Raw genomic sequence first — 27415 nt, 5'->3', positions numbered from 1 at the left:
AGCAAGTGCACGACAAAATGCAGCAGCCCCTAATACAACACACATGCAGACGATGTTGGCAGGATGCTTTAGCTTCCGCCCTCTAATCCACAGCAGGGTTGGCACAGCAGAAGGCTGGCGCTCCAGGCACACACAGGTTTCTCTGCTTTTGCTCTACCAGTAACGTGTAAGCCTTTGTGCTCAAAGGGGAGCTCGCTTCCTTTGCCTGAGCTAAGGACAATTGCTGCGAGACATGGAAAGACAGACCCACCTTCACAGCCCGTGCTGCTGCCACCACCAGCCTGGGAAAGAACAGCATGGACAGAGCAGCAGTAGAGGCGACAGGGACCAGGTGGCAACGAAATTACCTCTTTCAGAGAGGGGGCTGATGCCCAAGGACAATGACAAAACCAGAAACTTTCCAAAAAGGACAAAAGCATTTACCATTCACTTCCCTAACACTTCATTCCATTCAACAACTGCTGCTGCTTTATGGCACAGGAATGGGACAGAGGCAGGCTCCAGGACTTAATGTTTTTGGGAAAGTCTCAAAAAAAAGGGCCTGAAAATCCTCTAGCAAGGATTTAAAACTCTTTAAAACTGATCTCGTTAAGTAAAGGTTCTCCAAAGCCATGATGAAGGTGTCTTACCTCCGTGTGATGAACGGGGCCATCTGCAAAGCAAGTAGGTGTTGGTAAGAATTACCAAGTAAAGCTGATGCACACACCTGGTTAGGAAACAGGGAGCAGTTCTCCGTGGCCTCACGGGAACACGGTGGGGCGGCCACTCGTAGGCTCAGTCCTGGATACTCAGCCCAGTACTACTGTTCCATCTGTAATCCAAATAGCAGCATGTATTATACGCTACTAGGGCTGCAGACAAGACCAGGCTTGAAGGTGCTCTAAGTTCCCGATAAATCACAGAAATGCTCCAAAACAAACAAGCCACGGTTCAAGGGCGTGCAAACACCACAACGCCCTTCACAGAGGCACTCAGCTGCACAAACGCGTGGTACAGAGCAAGAGGCTGTAACTCGTGTTTCTGCCAAAAAAAAAAAAAAAATCTAAAGAGGGTTACAGAGGGTCGTGACGTGAATCGGGGTCATGCTGTTGCAAAGCGGACCAGAGCGCACAGCCCGGGCTGGTGTGTCGGCGAATCGGGGGCTGCGGGGCAGGCAGCCTGTGCTGGCCGGGGCCAGGGCCCCCTCCACACTCCCCTGCACAACCGGGAATCCTGCGTATCGCCAGGTCCTGTTCCCCCACCCGGTGCCCCGGGGGATCTCCGCTGGAACACCGGGGCCAGTCACCAGCAAGGAGGCTGCGTGCCGGAGGGAGGGAACCAGAGACGGCGAGAGAGGAGGAGGGCAGCTCTCTTCAGTTTTATCTCAACTCATTTATTGGGTTTACAGGAGACAAAGAATGAGGGCAGAAATCACAGCATCTTCAAATACAAGACTGCTGCTGCTGCTGCAAAGAAAAGGCAATTAAATTTTCTGTGACCATACAGAAGACAAGTAGTAAGAAGCTTACAATGAGGCAGGGAGGTTTAATTAAATTTAGGAAAAAACTCCAACTTTCGCACTGCTGCAAGAACAGCAAAGAACTGAGGTGAACTACTTGATGAGTTCATGATATTCCGGGTATTGAAAGTTTTAAATCAGATTAAACATTTGCCAGGAGTTCCTTCTGAGCGGGAGCTGAAATAGGTGCTCTCTGAAAGCCTTTCCAGATCTGTTCCCAGGATTCTGTACTCCCCGATCCAGTCCCTGGCCAAGCAAGGTGACTTGAGGTCACCAGCACTTTGTTATTTACACTCCCGCACTTTACACCAAACAATCACCTTCTAAAAGCTGCTCCCATTAATGCTCTACCTGAATTTCATCCTGTATGTTAGAGCATTGTAGCACGGGAGTTTGACAGGTGTTTCCTTACCGCTTCTGATTTCCACTACATGGTTTGCGTATTTTTAAAAGAATTGCTTATGGTCACTGCTCAAACGAAACGGCCAATAGCCATGTACACAGTACACAGTCCTGTGACAAATTTTATCTGATACAAAAAGGTCTTAAAGGTGTGAAGTAATAAACGTGCTCCAAACGATAGAGCGTGGGGTGTTCTAAACCAGTACTAATTCAGTTACAGAGCAGATCTGATTTAAATTGATTCCACAGGTTAAAGACAATTACCTACTCCCTGCTTGGCCTATGCCAGCAGCAACTACACGGTAATGACTGATCGACAGAGAAAACACATTTATGTGCTAATGACCTGTGGTAACGACCAGGATAAACAAGCCACTGGAGAGACGGCCCTGACCTGTTTTCAAGGAGACCTGTAGTATTACAAACCAATTGTCAAATTCGGTTCTAACCTGTGATAAGGCTAAAATAAATAAATTGCTTCTGGTACAGACAGCTGGGTATCAGTGCCCTCCCTTCCCCCTCCCATCATCAAGCTCTCACTGTAGTTGTGGAAGACTGAGCAGTGATGTGCACGGAGGTTGCAAACAACAGAGATACGTAGATATATATAAAATATATGGATATTGGAAGGAGGAGACAAAATTAATCCGTTTGGACTTTAATTCCTTCTCTCCCCTAATTAAACATTTACTTCTTTCATCAGTAGGTCACACAGGTTATTACTGTGTCAGAATGCACGCGGTTTTATATAAACTCTCTCTGCCCCCAAAACAAGCACTTTGGTAAAAATAATCCCTTACAACTTACTTTGTTAAAGCATAGCTGATAACTTACTACAATTAAGGAAGATCAGCGAAAGTCATATATTATAACAAATGCTAAAACTGAACTCGGTCCAATACAAAATGGCCAGATTAAAAAAAATTCATATAAATAGTCATATGTACACTTTGGTTACCAACTCTGTGGTTGACGTTACTACAGTGAGCTGTAACCTGACTGTCAGTGCAAGTCACCTGTCCAAGGAAAAAAAACAAACAAACAAAAACAACAAAAAAAACAACACACACAAAAAAACCCAGAATGCACCAAAAATAGTTAATGATCAGAATCATGCTGTTCTCCTCTAAGCTGGAGAAGAGAATTTCAGCATCTCCTGGCTCGTCAGCCACACAGGCAATGGTGTCTCACATGTTCCAGCAGCAAGAAACCAGTTCAAAACTTCCTGCCTGCTGAAGGTTCAGGCCAGCACCATTTCTGTGCAAATAAGGTACGCTGGCTTGGCACTGCCATCCAACGCCACTTTGAGAGGAAAACCTTATTTGTAGTGTAGAAATGTAGCGTGAACGTTTGATTCCCAACATGCAGATGGAAAACACATCATCGTAATAATAATTATTAAAAAAAAAAAAAAAAAAAAAAAAAAATCAGTGCTACCGACATGCTAGAACAAAGGCAGATGCAGAAGTTCAGACGAATAAACGGGGTAGCCAAGAGGCGGGTCGGCAGCCTGCACAGTCAGGTTTCGCAGAAGAACTGGGTGTGCCTGGATGCTGTAGCGTTCCTCATCATCGTTTGTGGCATAGAGCAGCTCCCAGGACAGATTTGCCCACTGACCTCGGACAGCTTCGTCATTAAGTCTTCCCACTTGTACTAACAATTCCTGAAGAGTGAGGACTCGCCCAGTGTAAATTCCCTTTAAGAACAAACAGATCAAAATGTTCAGTACATTCTCCAGGCAGGCACACAAACATTTTGGTTACAAAGCACTAAATGAAGCTCTGGGGCTACATACTATGAATATCATCCCTTTACAAATGGCAAAGTACATAAACCAGTCTCCTCGCTTCAATTCTTCCTTTGGGGAAGATAATCAGGAAACCTTGCTGCCTCTGAGGAAGAACGTGGTGTGATTTTCAACAACAATGATGTCAGCTCCTCTCCACTACAAACACAAACTTTGTTTGCATGGCCTTCATGTACTGGAATGCAACTAAAAAGCAAAAAAGCCGTGGAAAAGAAAACCAAACTTTGACCTGGCTTACCAGTAATTTTTTTTCTTACCATGTTTGGGTCGTGCCCCAGTGAAAAAAGGTATGGCTTTTCCTGAAGAACCGCTTGCTGCCACTCAAGATCTGATACCAGTCCAATGTACCAATCATTTTCATACTCTTCCAGATAGTTAACCAGCTCTTTGAAGTTCTCAGCTGGGCCCAGGCTTGCTTTGTCAACCATAAGTTTAAAAGTGTATCTGAAAGGTACAGAAAGTCACACAGTAAGTAGCGCAGCAAGGCAGGAGGAAGAAAGCCTCCTCAGGCTACAGGAGGTGGAGAGGCACCATCAAACCTTATCAAGCAGCAGCAACTTTGTGAGTTACTGCTCGTCGGCCGAGTCAGCGCAGGTCAGGAGGGGTATATGCTTTTAGCTCGGCCAGAGGTAAGGACCCATTAGCTTAAACATCTTTCATTCGCATCAAACACGGCTCCCGCTGCCCGACAATGGAAAGTGCCAAACATCCAACTCCATCACAAATTCTCTTAGATCATGAGGACAATGAGAACGGGTTGGTTTTTCCCCACTCCACTGAGCGGGTTCCCAGTGCTGGAGGCAGCTGTGGGGAAGGGCAGGAGGAAGGAATCTCCCTATCACAGCCTTCACTGCCTCAGGTTACAGGCAGTATTTAGGTAGGAAGAAGCTACAAATATATTTAAATTATATGGTTTTAACATGAACTACTCTTAGTGAATCGATACTTACTCTTTATATCATTTTTATACTCTGAGGGAATGCTTTCCTTTTACCTGAATGCTTTTAATGCCAGTTGGAATAGCTCCGGTTTGCCAGTTAGCCAGTCCAAACCCGCAGACCAGGGAATACCCCCAGTGTACGCTCTGAACACGTGGCTCGGGGCAGGCACGGCGTTATCCAGTCCAAACAGACCAAAACAACACGACAGTACTCCATGGATGTATAAGTCTTTCAAAGCTTTATCTTTCATAAGGTCTTCAAGTAAATTGGAAGGCTTTTCTTTCAGATGAAAGAAGTCCAGTTGACTCAAAATGAAGTGGTACCATTCTTCTGGAAACCTCTGCCTCATTTCATTGATTTTGGAAGGCGGCACCGGGGCTGTTCTCCATTCTTCAGGGATGCTCAATAGCTCTGAGTAAGAGCAACTAAATTCAACCCGAGGCAAAGCTTCTTGCTGTTTCCCTTTGTCCACAGCAGGAAGCCCAAGCACAACAGCCCTGTGTAATTTATCTTCCGGTGACATTTCTTGTGGGACGTTTTGGCTCTGTGTTTCCACTGATCCTGGAATAGACAGATGTACTTTTGGTGTAGTTCCCAACTGCCCAGGTTCTTTTCTGTGTTTCATTCTGCCACTGGGTTCAAGATCAAAAATGTCACTATCATCAGTCCAGTCCTCAATCGTATCAACACTAAAGCTATCTTCTTCCCTCAGAGGCCGGGATCTCTCTGCTGCACCACTATGCTGATTTTCTGGAAACGATCCTTTTTCGTTCTTGTCGGCTTTGCCTGGGCTTTCCCATGTTTTTGATTTTTTATAACAATACCGGACAAGCATCCATACAAGCACTTTAATAAAATCATCTTTCAGATGCTTTAAGTTTTCATGAGAGTCAATTATTCCAGATAACACATTTCTGGCATCAGAATACAGCCGCACAGGTAGAACAGTGCAAGGAGTCAAAATGTGTCCGAAATGGTGATTAGGAGAGAGAATCTTTGTGTGCTCCTGATGTTCGAAGGCCATTTCAAAAATTTCATCAACTCTGTGAGCTTCAGCAGCATGACAGGATGTTTCCTGCAATTCTAGCCCCTAAAGCAAAAACGAAAACTTAAAATGCTAGCAAGCTGTTTTCTTGCAACAAAATTTTTCCGAATAAAGATAAGTTTCATTGTCGATATTTCCAGAACTGCACCCAGAAATCTATTTAGAGATAATAGTAACAGCAAAGCACTCACTACAGTATTAGACACAGATCAGTGTCTTAAAAAATAAATCTTTGCCCTCATACAGATCTTATCAGCCAGCTTATTAAAGACGTTGTGTCACAAGCCAGATGATAAAAAAATGTCAGAGCTGCTAAGCACATCAGTTGCAAGACTAGTTAATAGAGCAGTAATACTCATCTTAAAAAACTGGCTGTACCATCAGGTAAATTAGTTACATTGCTGAAATGTTACACACCAAAATGTTTGCATGATTTTAATATGTCAGTCCTCAGCATAGTTACCTTAATGTTAACACCACAGTAAGTAAAACCTCTTTCTAGCACCAATATCCACATCAGTCTATCCTGAAAACGGCACAAGTAATGTGATCCAGGTAGAGAGAGACCTAGACAAGAAAAAACAAAACAAAACAAAACAAAACCTATGGTATTACTGTGGTATTATATTGACTAAAATCTTTTCTACACACCAAGTGAGGAATTCAACTGCAAACACAAAATATTTCTACATCAACATCAAAATTAGTTAAAACTGGCTAACTAGTACCCCAGAATCTCAAAGAAACTAGCTGCAGAGCTAGATCTTGAAATTGCAGTGCTATCTTTGCAAAAGCTGTGGAAAACCGGGAAACCCTCACACAGCTGCAGAACTACAATATTCATACTGGACCAGGGTTTAGCAACCCCACCCTCAATTCCCTTTGTACAGACGACTTGCACGATTAAAGACCATCTTTGGCTGCATTTCCCACTGATGTCACCTGGAGATTTAAAATTCTTACGACTGCCAATTACATTCAAGAATCGTCACCTAGCACACGAGTGTCTTAATGGCCCTATCTGCTGTGGAGCATGAAGTTAACTGGTTATGGGAGAAATAAAGACAAAACTCAGCAGGATTTATTACCTACACTACTAGGTCCTGAACTGACTTGCCTGTATTCCAGAATGATTAGAAAAATATCCCTTAGCATGCGAAATCCAGAGTGTAAATGATTCTGCTCAAGCGTCAGCTTACCAATGACATATCACACCCATTTTACAGACACATAAATGGAGGCAGAGCAAGAGCACCTGTTCATCTTTAGTGATTTGTGAATCAGCATCATACACACTGAACACTTAACAGTAGATACAGTCAAAAGTCTTTCTGAAATACCTCTGCGTGTCTGCGTGTGGAATAAATCTGAGCCTACTCTATTAAGTGTGGCATCGCCAAAAACAGCCACACAAAATCAAGTCTTGAACAACTTCAGGTCACACATCAAAGTAATCAGTACCCAAAAATCCCCGAGTCTGTCTCTCACTGTAAAAGTTAGATGACATATCCAAAAGCAGTACTTTTTCTCTCTTCTACCTATTTCAACAAGTACAATGCCAAACTTCCAGCAACTGCTGGTTACAGTGTATTTCTTTTGTTATCGCCTACTGCCAACTTCTCCAATACCACCGTGCTGTTCTTAAGCATCACATTTGCTGCCAGTTCATCACCCGCTTCTGCTATCACTCACGTCCAAGTGATCACTCACTTGCACAGAGAATTTTAGTTTCAGAATGTTGTAAGATAAAATCAGTGAAACCAACCATTAAGCTGTAGTTAAAAATTTAAGTAACCTTTTCTATTCCACTGAGATAATGAAGTGCCTTTTCTTGCTAACATTTTGCAAAGATTTTAATTCTTTTCTTGCTAGCTGTTAAAGCTACTAAAATTCTTTTACACAGAGAAAAATTATGGCTTTAAATTAAAATAGAGACACACAAAGTGGTACCTCTTCATTTTGAACTCATCTGAGAACGACTCATCTTTTCTTGCTTGAAGACATTAATTCACAGATTTTGCCATTAAAGAAGAGACTTTTTTGCCTCCTCAAGAGTAGTGTTTTAAATTATTTAATGAGGCATACATACCACCAGTCACAATAGCAACGGGGAAACAAATATATATATATATAAAAATATATATATGTTTCCCCATTGTGTATATATAGATCTATACACACATATATAAAATATGGATAGATAAAAAAAAAAGATATATGAAAGATAATTATATATCATATATTATAAATGTATGAATTATATCTATAAAGCACACATAGGCTGATACAGTAGACAAACTGAAGTGTCTCTCTCTAGAGGAAAAAAGCTTCCTTGTTTTATTTTTAAATACCTCTCTCTACACCAGTACTGAAACTGCAGCAAATGTTTCCTAGTAAAGCACCTGCACATAGTCTTCAGAAAAGTGTGATTAAGGTTAACTTCCAGTGTCTTTAAATATTAGCCCATTTTTTTCTAGTCATAAACCATTTTCTAAGAGGCTTATGTAAATATTTGCCTCTTGTCTAAGGGCAACAATCTTGATTATTTAGGTTACACGAAGACTGTTTCTCAAGAAAAGCAGCTTGCAATTTTAACAGTTATTCTGTCTCCAGCTGGGAAGAAGACTCGGCATTTCTTCACCTCTGTTTATATAATTCTGTGAAATACCCATCGTGATGTCTTTCACAGGTTTTAAGACCTCAAGTGCTGTTACAATACTATCCTAACTGCCTGCACAAGATAGGACATTAAGTCTTATCAACTGGTTCAGTTCTCAGCTGTTTACTGCTAGTTAGGCTATATCATATATTTTACAATCATCCAGTCCATATTCACCACACCTACTTAACAGAGACAAATTAGCAAAGTCACTTTCTGGATCCTAAGTAACAGGATTGATGCAGAGGACACATATATACACAACCACAAAGAGCAGTCTGACACACCTCCTTCTGCCCACTGACTGTTGAGAACTCTTCAATTTACTGCCTCTGGTTGGGGGGGATGAATTCATACTATTCTTTTTCGCTCAGTATAAAAAGATTAGGATTGATACTGTTTCATCACCGTTTAGGTTTCTCCTTATTTTAAACAAACCAAACCAGAATTATTGTTTTAAAAGAACGTGACAAGTAGAGATATACCAGGATAAAAGTAATCACTTTTTCCTCGGTCTCAGAACATCAGATTTAACCTATGCCATGAAACGTGGTTTAAATCAGATGCTACAATTCTCCTGTTTTCCAGCAAAACGGTGTTTTCTGAAACATTTAGCTACATCCCCTCAGTGTTGCAAGCGTACCTACCCAGGCTCCCGGCTGCTAGGGCAGACTGCAGAGCAACAGCCAGACTGGGAACCATCTGCTGGTAGTACACGGTGTCGGAGCAAACACAGGCTGCAGCCCCCACAGGTCCCGGCCAGCTCCGGACAGGCCTAGGAAACCCGATCAAAAACACTGGTAGCGTGAAGAGCGGCAGCAAGGGAGAAGAAAGGAGCGCAGAGATGGCAATGAAGGTCAGCAGGATCGGGAAGAAAACAACATTGAGCGTGATTATGGTGGTGGTAGATTTCCGGCGTTGTTTTTTCTCCGTCCAAGATGTCAAAAGAATAGCGATGGCAAAGTGCAACTTTGAAACAAACTGAAGCAGTCGATTCCGCAGGATACCAACCTGCAAGACACATAAAACAAACATGTTTATTTGTATCCTGGATTGTATATTCAGCACTGCCAAAGCTGCCTTAACTACAAAAATTTTAAGAAAATTAAGCATGACTATGACTGACTGGTAGTAGAGTGTATACCTTAATACACAGTTCTTTAGCTTCTATTCACTAGGCTCTGGACTCTCTAATTCTGTAGTAAGGGAGGGAAAAGAAACAAAGACTTTAAGTGACTGTTATCTGCTTAAATTTACATTATGACACTTACCAGCAAGAGTCTGATTCCTGTATCAAGGCTCCTGTTCCACCAGAGGTCTGGATTAAACACCAACATCTGTGCTACTGACACAACCACTATGTCCAGCAGGGCGTTTTCTGTATTCTGCCAGACCTAAAATAGAGATATGTTAGACACACATTTATAAAGGTATTTATCTACCTCTGTTTTCATGACCTGGAATATTTCTTCCAAGTCACCTTACTACTTAAATCATGCCGAAGATAATTTCTTAGGCTAACATATTTAAAATTGAAATTACCATCCTAAATATTCTTGTGAATCCAATGCAGACAGACACAGAATGAAGATTCTGTAGTGAACGGTCTAGTGACAGGAATGCTATCATAGCAAACGGAGACACTGTAATTGAAATAAAAGAATCATTGATTTCCTTCCAAAACCACGATTAAAGTCTACAGAGGTAAGCAGTCTTATTGCAGAATGGAAATCTTAGTGCAAAAAGAGAACTCTTCCCTTCATTATTACAAATTCCTCTTGGCATTACACTTCCAGGATATCAAACAGCCTATCTGCACTAACGGTCCAGGACGGCAAACATTTATGTTGATGCTTAGTTGTTACTTGAGATTACTTTTTTTGTCGCATGTTTGTTTCCCTATAAGAATACTCAAATAAATAAAAAAACCCCATGGGAATAATACTCATCAACACACTTCCCCAAAGTGATGCTTCTTTATAAAATTAAATAATTTAGATCAAATTTTGGTTACCCCCAAGTAGGTATATTTGTCCCTAACCTACCAGGAAGGAGACTGTTCCCTTTACTAGCAAGTTGTAAGAACCAAATATTTAGTCAGCTTGAAGACTCTGAACTCACATTTGTTTCCAAGTACCTACTAAAAAAAAAAAAAAAAATCTAAAAGAGCCATTTTTTCAAAAGTGAGCACTGATGCTACAACTAAAGTCCTTTAAAAGGCCTTGTTTTCTGAGCTGGACTTTTAAAAGGCTCAACTTTTTAGCTTTACCCCTGAAAAAGAAATAAATAAAATCACTAATCACTTCCAAATATTCTGAACCAGTAATCTTGACCTCAATGCACAATTTAGCAAAACATCAACAAGTATTTCCAGCTACTTGGCTTTTCTTAGTTTGTTCACAGAATCTCGCACATACAGTAATTCTAGCGTTGTTTCAATCTTCCTACAAGCATCATCTAACAAACAACAGACAGTGTGTATTCCTACCTAGTGTTAGTAAAATCCTCCTGACAACACCAACTTTCATTAGCCTTCTTTGCTTCTCCATGAACACAGTCACAGTCCTGACATCCTTTGGATAAAAGGGGTTTCGGAAGACTCCAAACAAGTACACTCTCTGAATCTCTCTAAGAATCCACGTAATTATAAGCAATATGATCAGAATGTAACTTGCTATGGCCTGAGGACTGGCTTTGGAAAATGATGAAAAGCCTGCAAATTGATGCAGCAGGCTAGCTTCTATAAGAGCAAATGTCAACACAGTCAAATAAAAAATAAATTCCCTCCACCCAAACTGTATTCTAAGACCTCTGTGCATATTTTTAGATTTGCGGGAGGCTAAATGGCTGATCATGGTGTGTTTGAAGGCAAAACCAATCTCGCTTAGGTTAAGACTCAGTATGAACCCAAATCCAGTCATGAAGAGGATCACACCGAGAGTGCTGGGAATGAAATACGATGCTATTGCTGTTCCAGCAGAAATGAGAAACATTACTAATAACCTGTGAAGGAGAAAATAAAAAAGATTTGCTTGAAAAGAAAAAGGTTATAAACAATATTGATATACTTTACAGTTATATAAACATTTACTTTGTGTTACTTGACATAGGTGAACCTCCTAGTCCAAACTCCAACAGTTGTTCCATTCCCCACAGAAAAAGTGCGTCAAGCGGGGGCAGAATTCCCATTGCCCATAAGAATGGCAGAAAAAGAAATATGATGTGCAAAATCTGGTTTGTCAGTTCTAGAATGGGTGTGTTGACAGCAAACCTGGATAAAAGAAGAAACGTATTTGACTTCTGTGAAGGAAAAGATAACTGATGTGTAGGAAGACTATTTTTTTTTAACTACTACAGCAAATCCAGAAGTATAAACATTACATATTCAATCTACAAAACCTCAACTAGTACCTGTTAAAAGAAAAATAAGGGTATACATTTATGCTTGGGGCAGTAATACACTGATCAGAACATCAGAACACAGGCTAATTTTTCATTCAAAATATGCAAAGCCTTCAGATTATACAAATGAGTCAAGTGATGTAAGTATCCTAATTGTTTTGATACTGTTGTGATAATACACTTATGAAATACTTGTGCGAAAAGAAAGGTCCACAGGCTCTAAGATGTCAACCATTTAACAAAAAAATGCTAACTATATTTTTTCAGAATTACAAAAGAAAAACTTTAAAAAAGTCTAAGACCCAAGATGTCTTAACACTGAAAGAACTGGCATGTTGCCTGTACACCAAGACATAAACTCTCTTTAGGAATATAAAATGTTATTTGCTACATAGAAGTATTAAAATCTGCCTGTAAAAACACAAAGATCAGTATTGGAAATTTGCATAAATTCTAAGTCATATGTAGTTCACCAGCTAACTAATTAAGTTAAAGGTAGACTGCTAAGATATTTGGTTTCTCTCTAATTCTTAATAAATAAGTAATCCTCAAAGGAATTTTGTCAGGAATTTAAAGAATGTCTGAATTTTCTCCTCAGGAAATTAGATAGAAGAATTTGGGATCCAAAACCATGTGTATACTTCTCATATCAAAACCGAAGAGGTAACTAAGGTAAATCATTAACAAAGACATCTCCAAGTACAAAACTAGTAAAATCAAATATGCATGGTTTTTTTTCAAATGCATTTGAAGTACCCCAACCATAAAAAATGTACATGTGACAAAGATATAAATATCACCCAAGAGGAAGAAAGAATGCATACAGTAAATTTAAAAGCATCTTGCTTTAAGACATTCTACAAATACTTTAGCCAAGACACTCATCTGAAAAGTGGAAACATAGAAGTCTCCTAGTTGTAGACACAGTTCTTTGCGTTACAAAAGCATTTAAGAATCCAAGTTCAACAAATATATAGCAACGTTCACATTTGCTTATCCATTCATTAAAACCAAATTCATACTCCTTCTTTGCCTGTAGTTTAAAACCCTCTGCAATCACTTTGCAAAGACTAAAAATTAGAAAATATTCCAGGATGAAATGAGGATATAAATCCAATACTCCTGAAGTCTGCAGTGTTTAGATTTATGATTCCAGGTCAGGAACATGGGTTTTCAAAAGAAATCCTTTAAAAGGATGTTGATGCAAATGCTCTTGTACGAAAATACTGAAATTAACATGGTAGAAGATAATTTTAGCTGTCCCTTACTTAGGAACTGCTCTAACCACTCTTTCTAATTTATATGGAATGCTATAAAAATTTAAGAACAAACTTCCATGCACAGTGTAAAGCCTCAATTTCTACCATACACTCTTCTAGCTTCTTTCTTTGGAGTTGCTACGATTAAAGTCTCAAAATAAATTTTTCTCAGAAGAGTAATTTCATCTATTTCATAAAAAATATATAGCACAAGCATTACTTTAATTAGCCAAATGCTGTATTAGGTTTACCTGTGTGCAAGATCCACTGCAATAAAGACAAAAATATAGAAAGGTCTCATTAGAGCAGTGATTTCGTAGGTATCCAGTGCTTGGAAAGTAGCTGTTTCGGTAGCTGTATTTACGATTAACGAATACTCTCCTATACATATAGTCACCCATCCAAATACAAAGATCATAACAGTTCCCCCAATGTTGCTATATAGCAAGCTTATTCTGTTTGGCAGCAAATACAAAGTTCCCAACCCACACAATACCCCTGCCAGAAGGGAATGAAATACAGTGTTGATTATATACTTCTTGCCAGGAATAATAAATTTTACTGTCTCTGAACCTACACAGCTGGAAAATTCAAACTCATCTTCATCTGTTAGAGTATTCTGAATTTGCATTCTTTCTACTGTCACTGTTTTCTGCTTTGCATATAGATTTGTCATCTGAAGAATGAGCGCAGTGACAAACATCAGTCCTCCTGAAAGTGCTGCGGTATAGTAGTCTTTCATAATGCCTAACTGGTACATAAGTGTTCCTACTCCTCCCAAAACCCATGGCGTCAAGAAAAGAATAATCTGATTCACATATATGTAAGGAGGGGCACAATAGCCTAATTTAAGCCGGGGCCCTCCCAGCACAGTCTGTGGAAAGCGCTTCAAGAAGAACTCCTGTTTGTAATCATTCAGCAGAGGTACATCTGGACCCATTCTTATCACTCAGGAATGCTGGATGAGTATCATTTTTCCTGTAAGAGAACAGAAAGAAAAAGAAGGAAACGTTACTGAATCTAGAACTCAGAACTTAACCAGGGAATTCTTTCGTCCTATTTTCTTTTATCAAGTTGTAGTGGAATTCTGACATGTTAGTGTTAGTAGACATCATCCCAAAGCACCCACAGAATCTGCTAGAATACAACCACTAAGCAAACACCTAAAACAGAAAAAGACTATTTTAAAATGTGAACATATTCTTTAATCTGAAGGTTTAGGCAACAAGTAAAACATACAACCTGATCTTGGGACCTCATAAAACCAACTCATTTCTATACCAGAACAACCTTCCTAAAACTGATTTTTTTTTTCCATCCAGTCTGATTCTAATTACATCTTGCCACAGACCTCTAATTTCAATTAATCTTATTAAGTATCTCCATATACAAACAGAAGAGTCAGTGATTTCAGTGGATAGCCAAATAAGTGCAAGGATACAGTCACACCAAGGACCCTGTAAAAATCAAAGTCTTATGAAATAAACTAACTGTAAAAAAAATATACTAGAAGTATTAAAAATTGTTTTCCACATCAGCATTTTTACTGTCCTCCCTACACATCCTAGTTGCAGAACAGGATCACACTGTACTAAGCACTACACAAGACATAAAATAAACAGTTCACTCTCTACTTCCTAAAACATATAAAATAAAAAAATAAACACAATATTTGTGAGTTGTAGCAGATTCAGCTTATGTTCTTCTATATGTCAGTGGAGAAAGCTGAAAAAAGGAAAAAAAAAGTTACCTGTGAACATTTACAGTGAATCATCAAATAGAAATCAGATATGAATACTCATTTAGAGAGGATCAGGCAATGTAGAAATAATGAATGTAAGATGGTAACTATGCTATTCAGCAAAAGAATTCATGAATACTCAAGCTAAGAAACAGAGTGAAAAAACAGCACAAAAATGCAGTGCTAAAGCACTTCATTAATAATAATTCTAAAAAAAAAAAAAAAAAAAAAGAGATGTTGGTATGCATTAGGAGAAGTGGAAGTACTGAAATTCTGACTTTCTTCTACTGGACCTGTATTATCTGATGAATACTTATTAGCCATCATTGCTGATATATTAAAAATTAAACACTTGGCTGCCGTTAAGTTTCCAAACTACTGTGAACCCTTCTTTCTAAAATAGCAAATGCTTTTAGGTGCTTCTGAGAAGAAATAACAATGCAAATGAGAAAGATGAAAGTTCATTCATATGCATTATCAATGACTGGAAATTTGTGTTCAGGGATCATTAGGTCAATACACTCCACAGTGAAAAGCAGAACCCCACATGCTCTGTAGCTACTCTCCATGTAGGCTGTGGAATTACTATTACACATAGAATACTGAACATGGAATACTGAAAACAGAGGTTTTTTGGTCATATTCTTTCAATCCAATGAAAGTTTCTTAAGGGAAGGAAAAGGCAGTAGTGAGTCTTAATGGAAAAGACACATGTTGACAATGGAGAAGGGAATTCATTGCAGTCAGCTCAGGAATTTGAAAATGTAACAGGGACACACCCAACTAAAAACAAATTTCAAATGTAATTAAAAAAAATAAATCACAATTCAGTCAATCTTGTTTATAAAAAGAAACACCATTTAGAGGGCTACATAGGCATGAAACTACATTGCTGTGAAAGTTACATGCAGTAGAAGATTTATATGTACATAAATGATAAAAACAGTTTAAAAGAAACATAGAACAAATAGGTGCATAGTTTTTCTTGAAAAACAGTTTTCTGGCAGCTGTGGGGTTTTGCTCTAAGAAGGGCTATTTTTGTTTCCAGTTCTACTCTGCATTTGTGTTTGTCAGTTTATATTGCTCACAAAATGTTAACAAAACATTCCTCTTACAGTTTCTATGTAAACAATAGACATCTTTGTGTAAGACACAAAAATCTACACACATAAACAATATAGTTCTACTTGGCTATACTCCAAAACAAGCCATAAAAAGATGTGATATTTATAAATGAAAATCCCAAGACTGAAGCTCACGATCTATGGGAAGGATACCCTCAACTGTCCTCCTGGCTTCCAAATAGTCAGGTAGCACATTAGGACTTCAAAGAGGCACTCATGCCTGTCTCGTTATTTCTGTGCAAAGCCCTAGCAACAAGCCTCCACATATTAATGAGTGTTTACAGGACCTGGCTTCAATATACATTCCTAACATACAGGCCTGGCCTGACTTTGACAACTTGCCTGGTTACCCAAACAGTCCGCACCACAACAGTTTGTCATCAGCAGCAGGGATCCATGTGACTTAGATATTATCATAACAAGCATAGTAAAAGGACTTTAACACCATAAGTTCATTTAACAAGTTCCGTCCCGCGATATCCTCTCTATCTCCTCACTGCAAAAGGAAACAAAGCAAATCTTGCTCAAATTCAAGCAGAAATTCACAGGGTGGCCTGAATTTCTGTCTAAATGAACATCATCCTTCATGCCCATTGATGGTGGATCAGCTCCACGCAGTTTGGGTATACTTCAAAGAGATTACAGGAGAACACGTGTACAGCGCTCAGCCATCTAAGCCGCTGAAGCACACAAGGCTTAAAAATACTTACCTCAGTGGTCTTCCAGGTCTTTTCATGCGAGACTAAGCAACAGTTATAAACCACCTGCTAGCACAGAAAGAAGGAACGCCAGTGTGGAAGGTGCAGGGCGAGCTGCGAGCAGCCGCTCTCCAGGCAAATCCTGTGCCCGGCCACCTGCACCTCCTCTCCATGGTTAAAGATTCAGCTGTGCTGCAGGCCGGCTTCCAACCCAGGAACCTGACAGAGCAGGCTGGGCGCCTCTCCTCAACCCCATCGATGCCATCCCCCCGTGAGACAGGGGACAAAGCGCTTTAGGCCAACGTGCTCCATCCATGATGGGAAGAGCACCCCGGGGCCATTTTTGGGAAGGGCTGCAGACCTTCCTGAGGCTCCTGAGCAGACGGGCTCCCAACGGAGCCAACCACACTTCCAATCCAGCCACGGCTCCCTCCGATCTGATGCAGGAATGGGTATTAAAATAACCAACCAAGCCACCAAAAATACAGCCTCTGCTGTTTTCAGCGCCGAAGGGGAAGGGAAGCCGGGCTGCCAGCGGGCCCGCCGAAGCACGGCAAACCCAGGAGAGGGCAACGGGGGTTAAGCAGAGCCGGGCGGGACGGGCTGCCGCCCCCGGCCGCCCCGCACCGCCGCGGGGAGGCCCTGGCGCCGCTGCCTGCTCCAGCGAAGGGCCCCGCGGCGCCCCGGCTGCTGCCGAACCCCGGGGGGCAGCGGGCAGGTGGGTGCCTGCACCCCTGCGGCGAGCGGCAGCTGCGGGAAAGAGCCTCTGCGAGGCGGGCACCTACCTCTGGCCCGGACTCGGAGCAGGTCAGGGGCTTTGCGGGGCGGGAAGACGGGGAACGGGGCTGAGCTTGCGGCGGGAGGATGGCGGAGCGCTCTCCTCCCGCCTGGGTGTGAAGGGCGCAGGCCGCGGTCAGGCGCTCCTCCCCGCCAGCGGCGCCCCCTCCGCCGCTGCTGCTGAGGTCGGCAGGGAGGAGAAGGGTGGAGACGGTGGCTACCGCTGGCGGTGAGGCCCAGCCTCGCCGCCGCGGCCCCCTCCCCTCCCCGCCCCTTCTTCCCTCCCCTCGGCCAGCGCCGCCATTTTGCCCGCCTGAGGCGGCCGGGGGAGGCGGGGTGCTGCGGGGTTCGGCGCTGCCTGCGGGAAGCGGCCCTGGCCGGCGGGGTGACAGCGAGGGACTTCTCCGGGCGTCTTCGCGGAGGGGTCCCCGCAAAAGCTGCGAGTGGCGGCGAAGGGCTGATCGGGTTCCCGCGACCCTGCGGCGGGGCTTGCCCTCAGGCAGGCTGCCGCCCCGAGACCCGCGGCCACCCGCCGTCCCGGCTGCCAGCGCTTCCCCCGGCAGTTGTCCCAGCTCCGCTTTCCACACATAACCGTCTTCCTCCTGGTGTAAAATTAGGTGTGAGGCGTCTTTCTAGCTGTGGCCTGCCAGTAGCTTCCCGAAGTGAAGAAAAAGGGGAGAAAAGGGTCTGCAGAGGAGCTGTGGCAAGGCAGGCAGGGGCTCCCTGCGGCCGCCATCGCCAGCCCTGAGCCGGGCCTGGTGCCCTGGGGCCCCTCGCTGCATCGATCCATGTCCCCCTTCCCAGCGGCGCAGCTTTTGAAGGCTGGTCCCTCTTTGGTTGATGAATTTGTTACCCAGATGGCTTTGGTTCCCTCAAGTTTTCTCTCTCTCTGTCAAAGCTGGCATGGAAATACCAGAGGCTGGTTTTTTCATCACTTTTTAAAAGTCACTTTCATAATCACACATGAACAAAAGTGCAACATCAAGCGAATCAGTCTGCTTCTTTATTACATTTAACGTTCAATGCACAACATTCTAGTATTAAAACACGTAGCGCAAATAATCCACATCATTCTGCCATGATTCAAAAATACTCTTAAAAGTTTCTTTAATTTTGAATGTTAGTGGTGTGTCTATGTATAACTAGTTCAAGGTGAGAACACTGGTTCTAGCCTCGGGTAGGGGAAAGTGCATTCTCACTTTTCTTTTAGGTTAAATAAACTTGAGCATTCACTGGCAAATTGAAACATACAACCAAATACTGCAATAGTACTTGTCACTTCAAACTACACCCATTAAATGCTGACTGTTTAATAGAGCATGCTTAACATAATTTATATCTAATAGTACTAAAATGTATAATTTGCTATTCATTAGACTACCAGGGCATGCATATGTCTACCTTATTATCTGTTAAAACAATCACTATGTAAATTATTAGTTATTTCCATTTTGATCTGAATCCCTAATAAAATTTAACACACAGGCATATGCTTACAATTTTAGATAGACTAAAAGAATTACTCTAATCAATTCTTATAAGAAGCATCAGAACCTTTTTGTAGGTCTGTTAATCTTTATTCTTCAGAGATAATAAAAAGGCTGTTAGATTGGGGTATCACAGTGTAAAATGTTGGAAATGCTATCAAAGAAAAATTCTCATTTACCTTTACTGAATTTCTTTTAAATGAGACTCAGTGGTACAAATGCTAAAGTCCAGCCTATTGGAAGACAAATATGAGTATCTCAAACAAACTGTCCATTTTTTCAGGATCCTTGACTTAAGATTTATTCACCCTGTCCTTCAAATGTATCTGTTACAATCCTATTAAAATGATGTATTTGTATGTCTCATAGATAGTCCAACATAAAGCGCATCTCTCTACAGTTCATTAAAGGTCTGTAGTAGGTACTTACTTTTTGTTCACAAGTTTTGTCCTGTACCAGTTCACCAATTCCATTATGATTTTGTAAAGATTATGATTCTATTCTGGAATATGTAAATCTTAAATAGCAATTGCAGAGGGGAAGCAGACATGAGATTTATTTCTTTGCAAGCTCTGCTGCTTGCGTTTCTAAACTCAGAGAAAGCTTCTTACCTGTCCCCATTTCCTACGATTTCTCCCTTGCTCCAAAGAATAAATCAGAATTTCTGTCAGTGCAAACTCCAATCTATTTACTGGAGACGGGAGCATACTAATTTATTTTCTCTAAGAGAACTGTCCCACTGAAATTAATAGGACTCCTTATCTGCTTAAAATTAAGAAACACATAAACTATTTGCTGACTTGGGACTTGGTTTTTGTCTTGCTTCTTTTTGGTTTATGAAAGGGCTATTAGTCCTGACTCCCCAAATAATAATTTTGCATATTTCCATATTTTTAATGTTTACTTTGTTTAGAATGATGCATGCAGTAGCAAATATTTTTCTTAGTGACTTTTCTTCTCTTTAAAGATAAACCAAAAAAGTGATTTTTGTTTTGGAATGCATCTTTAAATACAACGATAAGAGTAGGAGAATTAGATGCTTTATTGCATTTACTGACCATTAAGGAAGACAGAGCTTGTAGGAAATGATTCGTTTACAGAATTAGTGCTAGGTAAAAAAAAAAAAAAGGTTACTTTCAAATCAGATCACAGAAGTTACTCTCCTTTTCCTGATGCCCAAAGTTAGTAATTATTGGTATATTGAGATCTGTAGGCTGGCGTTCACAAACAGAAGATATCAGAGTGAAATCTGACTCCTCATTTTACTCAGTCTTTTTGTTCTGCATTCCATAGGAAAACCATCTTACATTTATCTATGTCGCTTGGTGGAAAGCTGCTTATGCTGGGTGTATGCTGTTCATGGCTACTTTTCTATGGCTCCCTTGGAAGTAATGCCTTTCGACAATATGGCCTTAGGCTGGCAGAAAAACATGACGTACTAGGGAGCTTGATTATTTTTGGATTACTTTATCCCTCTAAAATAAACTTTACAAAAAAGTACCCCGTTCCTACATGTGAAAGGTAGCTATGTTTTCCTGACAGCAAAGGCTTCTGATGACAGTTCTGAGGTACAATTAAGAGTCCAAGGGCAACAGTCATCCATGTCATGCGTTCTATTAACTGAAGTATCAACTCCCGTTCAGCTACCCTTCCTGTATGGCAGCTAAGCATACACTTCAAATCATTTCAGAATTGATACCTAGCTATTATGACATTAAAGCAATATAAAAGTATTTCTAATCAGTTTAGTTTTGTGTATAATATGGTTTGGATTTTATGAGAACCGTATTCTTCCAGTATTGCTGCCAGTGAAGGATAAAACAGTCCGAGTTTGCAAATTTCCTTTTAGTTTGTGTAAGATATTCTTAAAATCAGGAGCTGTGATCTGAATAATTTTTGTTGTTTAACAAAGCAGTTTTCCTTCTTTTTCCTCCTTGTATTTAATGTTGAAAACATCTTGATTATGGAAGCAATCCAGTTAAATATTTTATGTTTTGGGAAAGACTCACTTGCCTTGGAAGTCTCTTTCAGTTGCTGTGCTTTGAGAATCTATCACTGATCTGAGGAGAAAGGGACAAAGAAAGAATTACAAATTGCAAATTTGTGTACTACTAGAATCCTAAGTGACAATCCAGCATTGACTGTGGGATATTCTGCATCTTTAGTTTGACAGGGTGCAACAGTCTGCGGCCACAGAGACGTGGTTATAAATAGAGACATCGTGTGCAAGACACTCCACTCCACTGACACACAACCTTTTACTGCTAGACCTTAAGGACAATTTGTAGCTGCCACAGCAGTATTAAAGTTTGTATCATCTACATGCAAGGCAGCATATCCTATGTCTTTGAGCACTTCACTCGATGAAGAATGGTCATACTCATACACACTAGCTGTTAAAGACTAAATTCAGATCGCTGCCATCCAGCATCCAACATTGCAACAACTTAAAAAGTTATTCTTGACCCCAAAAATTAATTGAAAGGTCTAAGCGAGGCATTTGGGCTTTGTGCAAGATTGGAAACAGAGCTAAGTAGGTGTCTCTGGAGGACAGTTCGGTGCTCGCTCAGTGGAGCACTGCGGGCGTTAGCCGTTAGGAAGCATTGCTCCGGGAGCAGGTCTGAGCTGCTGTCTCAGTGCGTCTGGTCTGTGGTTGTGCATAAAGTGCCTCGATCCACTCGGAGCAGTGATGCCCCTGGCAGGGCTGGTACCTGGCTTAAGAAGGACTGAAAGGCAGTGGTATGGTGCTAGGACCTGCCTTTTGTGAAGAAGGCTAGTGGCTCTCCACCCCAAGAAGAAGGAGGCCAAGGACCTTCTTAGTCTGAAAGAGTCCAGCTCACTGGGTCACTCAGTGAAAGATGTCCTAACCGTGAGGCTACAGACAAGGCTATGGAAGAGTCATTATTTGCTATTCTAGTAAAATCTGGCTAGAGAGAGAGCCTGATCCCATCACCCAAGGACAAGCATTAGCCCTGTGTGCTTGACTTAAAGTATTAATTAGTCCTTACCTGTTGCTTCCACTGATGTCTTCAAAAAAACAGACCAGTGAGGGAATGTCTCAGTATGAAGATTCTCATGCGAAATTCCAACAATATTGCATTCAGCTATGGCATCTTGGCATACACCAGAATCATCACCTGCTCCTGCAGCATTATGAACTTTGAGGTCTGCTGCTGAATCTCCCACGTGGAGGAGAGATTCACTGCCAGCCATCAAAATGCTTCCCAGGAGCGGAGCTGGCCCTTCAGAGCTCTTTTGGGTGGCAGTATTGAACAGTATGCTTGGGCAGTAGAGGAACATCTTGGGTGAACTGGTTGCTCTTGAGAAGAGCTCGGGAGCATGCCTCTGTTTAAACCTATCCAGGTCTGTCCTAAGTAATAAAACATATATATAGACACAACTGGTGAAGTACTGTTCTGTGCTGGTGCTCAGCACACTGCAATACTGTTAATTAAGCTTTCCTAGTTTGATGTTCAGTTTTTCTGACGTGGGTTTTGATCTAACATTGCAGAATACTAAAACTCTGCCTTTTTCTTTTTATGTGCAAGTACATTTAAAAAAGTTTTTAATAATTTCTTTGCGTCCAGCTTCTCTAATAAGGTTGGACAGATTCTCACAGTTTCTGTTGCTAATATGATTCCTGGCAAATAGAGCAGAAGGTTCAGGAGAACAAAAGAAACGATCTCATTTTAGTAATGGTGCAGACTGAGTCTGTCATTTTCCTTTCTCTTTTATCCTCCTACCCTTTCTGAATGTCAGAACCTCTCCCAGCACTGCCTCTTTTCAGTTTGAATTGAATTCTTGTTCATCATCAAGGACTGGGCATGATGAGTTTTTAGATACTGCTCTGAACAGAAGTTGGAGTATTTGAGAGGCTTAACAGTGAAATCCCGACTTGTCACAGGTAATTTGCTAAGAATGAGCCACTTCCAGTGGAGCTATTTTGGCAAATTAGAAAACCTTGTATCTGAAATTTCACTTAATACGTATGTCATATTTCTATTATCCATTTTAAAACTTAAATTGAAGTTTGAGTCTATTACAGTATAAAAACAATAAAGGAATTTAGTTTCTGAAAGACAAAGAGGGCTGCATTTACTGTAGTAGGTCTGCTCAGCTTGCAAGGTGCTCAGACTTCTATCCAGTGGAGTTCTTCAGCCTGTGCATAATTGAAGTATGAGAATTTCTACAGAAGCCTTAACATAAAATATATTCTTTCAAAGGCAATGGAAATACTAACATGTTTTAAATTAAATATATACTTAAAAACTTCACTAGGTTTGGATCTTGGGGGATTGTTCTAGTGAACAATTGTCTTAGTCAACCTCTATTCTTGTTCTTGTGCTTATGTTTTGGATGTGAAATAAACAGGCTGTATTTGCAATTTGAAGGATGGCAATTATAGACATCTGATGTGCAGAACTAGACAAGAAAGCAAAGAGTAAATAATAGCATGGTTCCAAGTGAAAATTGCTTGAGCAGTAACAAAATACAGAAGATGTCCTTTCTCAGATGTTGATTTATTGAATATATAACAAAACCATTCTAACCATGGTTAGAAATAAATTATAGTTCAACATTTAGATACATAGTAAATTGCAAAATTAAAAATAAAGCCAGCCTAAAGATTAATTTCGTTCCTGAACAGGTCTACTTAAATAACTATGTCAAACTTGATTAAAAATGTGCAATCACGTTTCAAAATAAATCATTCCTTAGTATCTAGCTCCAGTTTGTTTAATTTCATGTCATCTATATAGAAGGGGGCAGACAAGCATTGCAATTAAATCTGTAAAACCTACAACCATAATCCCAATAAAATATCTTCCTGTGATGGATGTAACAGATCACACTATTAGGTCTAAAATTGATCTTTGGAACACACTTGATGTACTTTAGAATAATATTTTCATCTGCAAATGCTCAGTAAATAATTAGGCAGACCTTCTCCCCTAACTTCTGTGATGGACTTAAAAACTAGGCTGAATGATTTTGAGGTGGGAGGACTATTGCTTCTCAGCTTTGTGTCTTTAGGAATTATATTTACATGGCTTTTTCTGAAAAAAACGAAAGCTTAAATGTCCAGGAACCGAAGCTTAAAAAAGCCCTCTGCCAAATAGGCAAGGTCTGTAATGAAATCTCCCTTATCTCAGCCAAGCCGCTCATCATTCCACCAGGAAATGGAAGGGAAGGACCCTTCTCTCTCCATTCCCGCTGTGCAGGCATGCGGAGGTTTGGCTGGTCCCACCCCGAGGCTCGGCCGAAGGCAGCGTTCAGGCTGGGACACTGTCCCGTGCCAGCCTGCGGGCTTGAATGCTGCTGGGGAATGGCACAGGGCGGCGTGGCCGTGCCCCGTTCCACAGGCCTCCCTGCCCCTTGCGTTAACGGGACTCAGCTGCCCCCTTCGTCCTGTCCCGCCACAGTAAATACACACAGGGCTGCCAGCCCACCCCTTCCCAGCAGAGTTCAGGCTTGCCTATCCCTCACCTCTTCCTGCCCTGGTGCCTGGCCATTACTCTCCTTCCACCAACAGTTTTGGAGCAGCACAATATTTCTGTTTAACTGAACGTTCATTAAATGCTTCTTGTCCAGGGGCTGGGTGGAAGACTTGAAGTGGGCAGGAGGATCTGGGGATTGCTGACAGTTTTCCCCGGAGTACAAGAAAGTTGCTCTCCCAGGCCTCTCTGGTGGGTGCTCTGTAACCATCTTCGTAGCTCTTTCCTGTATCTGGCACGTGTTTGTCACAGGATGATTTTCTGGCCAGGCTAAAGCATCCATAGCCCCTTCGGTGCAGCAGAGCGTGCGGCACAGGCTCAATCACCATTTCAGCCAGCCCCTCCCCTTGCTATCTTGCATGCAGCTCTTATCAGGGTGCTAATGCTGTGGCTAATGATGTCTGTATTCTTGAGGCACATTAAGAAATCTGGAATATAGCCCACGGCTAGTGCTCAGATTCTGCAACAATAATGTTTACATTGGCAGGCCTTTGAACAGAAACTCACATTTATTCCAGCTGCTGGTGTGATTCTAGCAATTAATTCAGCTTTTCCAGTGGCAAGAGTTTGTTGATACAGCTTGTTGCTCTTCCTGTTGCAAAACACATCAATAACTTGGAAAAAAAAAAAAACTGGCTAGGCAGTCACAGAATCAAAGAAGTGTGGAGGTTGGAAGGGACCCTCTACTCTTCTCTCATGAGACCCCTGCAGTGCTGTGTCCACCTCTGGGGCCCCAAACACAAGAAAAACATGGACGTACTTGAGCGGGTCCAGAGGAGGCCATGAAGATGATCAAGGGGCTGGAGCACCTTCCTTGTGAGGGCAGGCTGAGAGAGTTGGGAGTGTTCAGCCTGGAGAAGAGAAGGCTCCGGGGAGACCTTCGAGTGTCCTCCCAGGGCTTAAAGGGGGGACAGGAAAAAAGATGGGGGAGGGAGGGGCTCTTTATCAGGGGTTGTAATGATAGGACAAGGGGTAACGGTTTTAAACTGAAATTTTTTATGATGAGGGTGGTGAAACACTGGAAGAGGTTGCCCAGAGAGGTTGTAGATGCCCCATCATTGGAAATGTTCAAGGCCAGGCTGGATGGGGCTCTGAGCAACCTGAGCTAGTTGAAGATGTCCCTGCTCATTGCAGGGGGGTTGGACTAGATGGCCTTTAAAGGTTCCTTCCAACCCAAACCATTCTATGATTCTATGACCTTTAGAGGTTGTCTAGTCCAAGCTCTGCTCAAATTTGGGTCAGCTACAGCAAGTTGCTCAGGGCTGCATCCAGTTTGGTTTTGAATATCCAAGAAAGGAGACCCCACAGCCTCTCTGGGCAACCTGTTTCAGTGTTTAACCTTCCTCCCAGTAAAAACTTGTAATGTCTAAATGGAGTTTCCTGTATGCCAATGCATGTCCGTTGCCTCTTGTCCTTTCCCTGGGCACCACTGAGAAGAGTCTGGCTCCATCTTCTTTCTCCTTCACATCATGTGTTTATACACATTGATAAGATTCTCCTGAGCTTCTCCAGGTTCAACAGCCTGGCTCCTTCAATCTCTCCTCATATGACCAATTCTCCAGTCCCTTAACCATCATTGTGGCCTTTTGCTGGACTCATTCCAGTATGTCCATGTCTCTTTTGTACAGGAGAGACCAGGACTGGATCCAGTGCTGCAGATGTGGCCTCACCAGTACTGAAGAGAGGAGAAGGATCACCTCCCTTGGCCTGTTGGAGATGCTCTTCTTAATTCATCCCTGGAGGCTGTCAGCTTGCTTTGCTGCAAGGTCACCTTGCTGGCTCATGGTCAGCTTGTTGTCCACCAGGACCCCCAGGGCCTTTCTTGCAAAGCTGCTTTCCAACCAGTTGGCCTCAGCCTGCACTGGCACTCGGGGTTATTCATCTCTGGGTACAAGACTTCGCAAATCGCTTCGTTGAACTTCATGAGACTGCTCTTTGTGTAAGTCTTTATACAAAGAACCATTTGGGAAAGAGTTGGAGGGATGGAGATTTAAGTATCTTAGGTTCCCACAAAATCCACACATCATTAGTTACCTAATTTTTTAACTCATAACCCTCACATTTATAAGACCAAGTTATTATCCTGAGCTCTGGAGGCTGACAAATCTGAAATGAGGACAAAAGCAATCCATACAATAATTAGCTTTGTAAGTTTATACAGAGAGAGGAACTGCAGGTATTTAATTCTCCATGTTGTAATCTGAGTCCTAAAATTTTGTATTTATAGCATTTCTTTTTTAATGACAGGAATTCTTGGTTATGAATAAACCACTTATTTTCTGTGTATTTATATAACTGAAATTCATAGTTTCCTCTCAATACTATGTTTTTTCTCCAAGGTTGTTCTTTCCAACAACAAGACCTCACCGCCTCTGCCCTCAGCTCACCTATGATGAGGAAGTAGAGTGTCCACGTTGTTTCCCTGAGTATACAAAATACAGCTAAATGCTGGCTGTGAAATGTCACCAGCCGGAATCACCATCACATTGCCAAATGTCCTGAGTATCTCAAATTTTTTCTTTGCCTTTATCATGTTGCCTATTATTTTGGGGGTAGAAAGGACCAAGAGCTTCATGGAGCAGTCTGACAGAGCTCTTGGTGTGTTTCTTTACTTTTGCCATTCTCATTGGATAGTCATCAATTCATGATACAGATTTATAGCCAACTGTGAAGATTTGTTACTTTGGGCCCTACTTTGAGTCCAGACTTTCCAGTCTATAATGGATGGCTCAGACAGTGCATTAAGGACATTGGGAGCATAATCCTGGTTTCTGGGGAGTCAATAATGAATATGTTTGTGTTGGAGGCAGCCTGTATTTCCAACCCATTTGGAATTGGTCAGGAGTACCCAGGCCCGCTCTTTCATCCACACTGAGAAATTTTAGCACATTCATAGAATCATGGAATGGTTTGGGTTGGAAGGGACTTTAAAGCCTGTCTAGTCCCAGCCCCCTGCCCCGGGCAGGGCCCCCTTCCCCCAGCCCAGGGGGCTCCCAGCCCCGTCCAACCTGGCCTTGAACCCTTCCAGGGAGGGGGCAGCCACAGCTGCTCTGGGCACCCTGGGCCAGCGCCTCACCCCC

General features: G+C 41.8%; 1 protein-coding gene and 1 long non-coding RNA gene across 2 annotated transcripts; one reads left to right on the top strand and one right to left on the bottom strand.

Moving 5' to 3' along the window:
- Nucleotides 1-1351: 1351 nt before the first annotated feature.
- Nucleotides 1352-18021, bottom strand: PCNX4 (pecanex 4). Its single transcript, XM_032985934.2, has 11 exons — nucleotides 17362-18021; nucleotides 13265-13991; nucleotides 11444-11623; nucleotides 10841-11355; nucleotides 9895-9995; nucleotides 9624-9746; nucleotides 9000-9363; nucleotides 6157-6260; nucleotides 4702-5738; nucleotides 3965-4151; nucleotides 1352-3596 (listed from the first exon to the last, which is right to left on the bottom strand). The coding sequence occupies exons 2-11, from the start codon at nucleotides 13951-13953 to the stop codon at nucleotides 3345-3347; spliced, it is 3552 nt and encodes a 1183-aa protein (XP_032841825.2). The 5' UTR covers nucleotides 13954-13991; nucleotides 17362-18021; the 3' UTR covers nucleotides 1352-3344.
- LOC116959968 lies at nucleotides 16616-27232 on the top strand. The gene is made up of 3 exons (XR_004406102.2): nucleotides 16616-17383; nucleotides 25964-26274; nucleotides 26675-27232. It is a non-coding gene; the product is annotated as an uncharacterized LOC116959968 (long non-coding RNA).
- The last annotated feature ends 183 nt before the right edge of the window (nucleotides 27233-27415 follow it).

Source organism: Tyto alba, unplaced genomic scaffold (genome assembly GCF_018691265.1).
Source record: "Tyto alba isolate M040663 unplaced genomic scaffold, T.alba_DEE_v4.0 Super-Scaffold_29, whole genome shotgun sequence".
Taxonomy (NCBI): Eukaryota; Metazoa; Chordata; class Aves; order Strigiformes; family Tytonidae; genus Tyto; species Tyto alba.
The sequence above is the reverse complement of the archived record's forward strand: the minus strand, read 5'-3'. Positions and strand labels throughout refer to the sequence as shown.

Coding starts and splice junctions, on each gene's coding strand:
- PCNX4 (XM_032985934.2), bottom strand. CDS start 13,953: ATGGGTCCAGATGTACCTCTGCTGAATGATTACAAACAGGAGTTCTTC. Junction 11,624..13,264: donor GCAGTGGATCTTGCACACAG/GTAAACCTAATA, acceptor TCTTTTATCCAG/GTTTGCTGTCAACACACCCA. Junction 3,597..3,964: donor TGGGGCACGACCCAAACATG/GTAAGAAAAAAA, acceptor TTGTTCTTAAAG/GGAATTTACACTGGGCGAGT.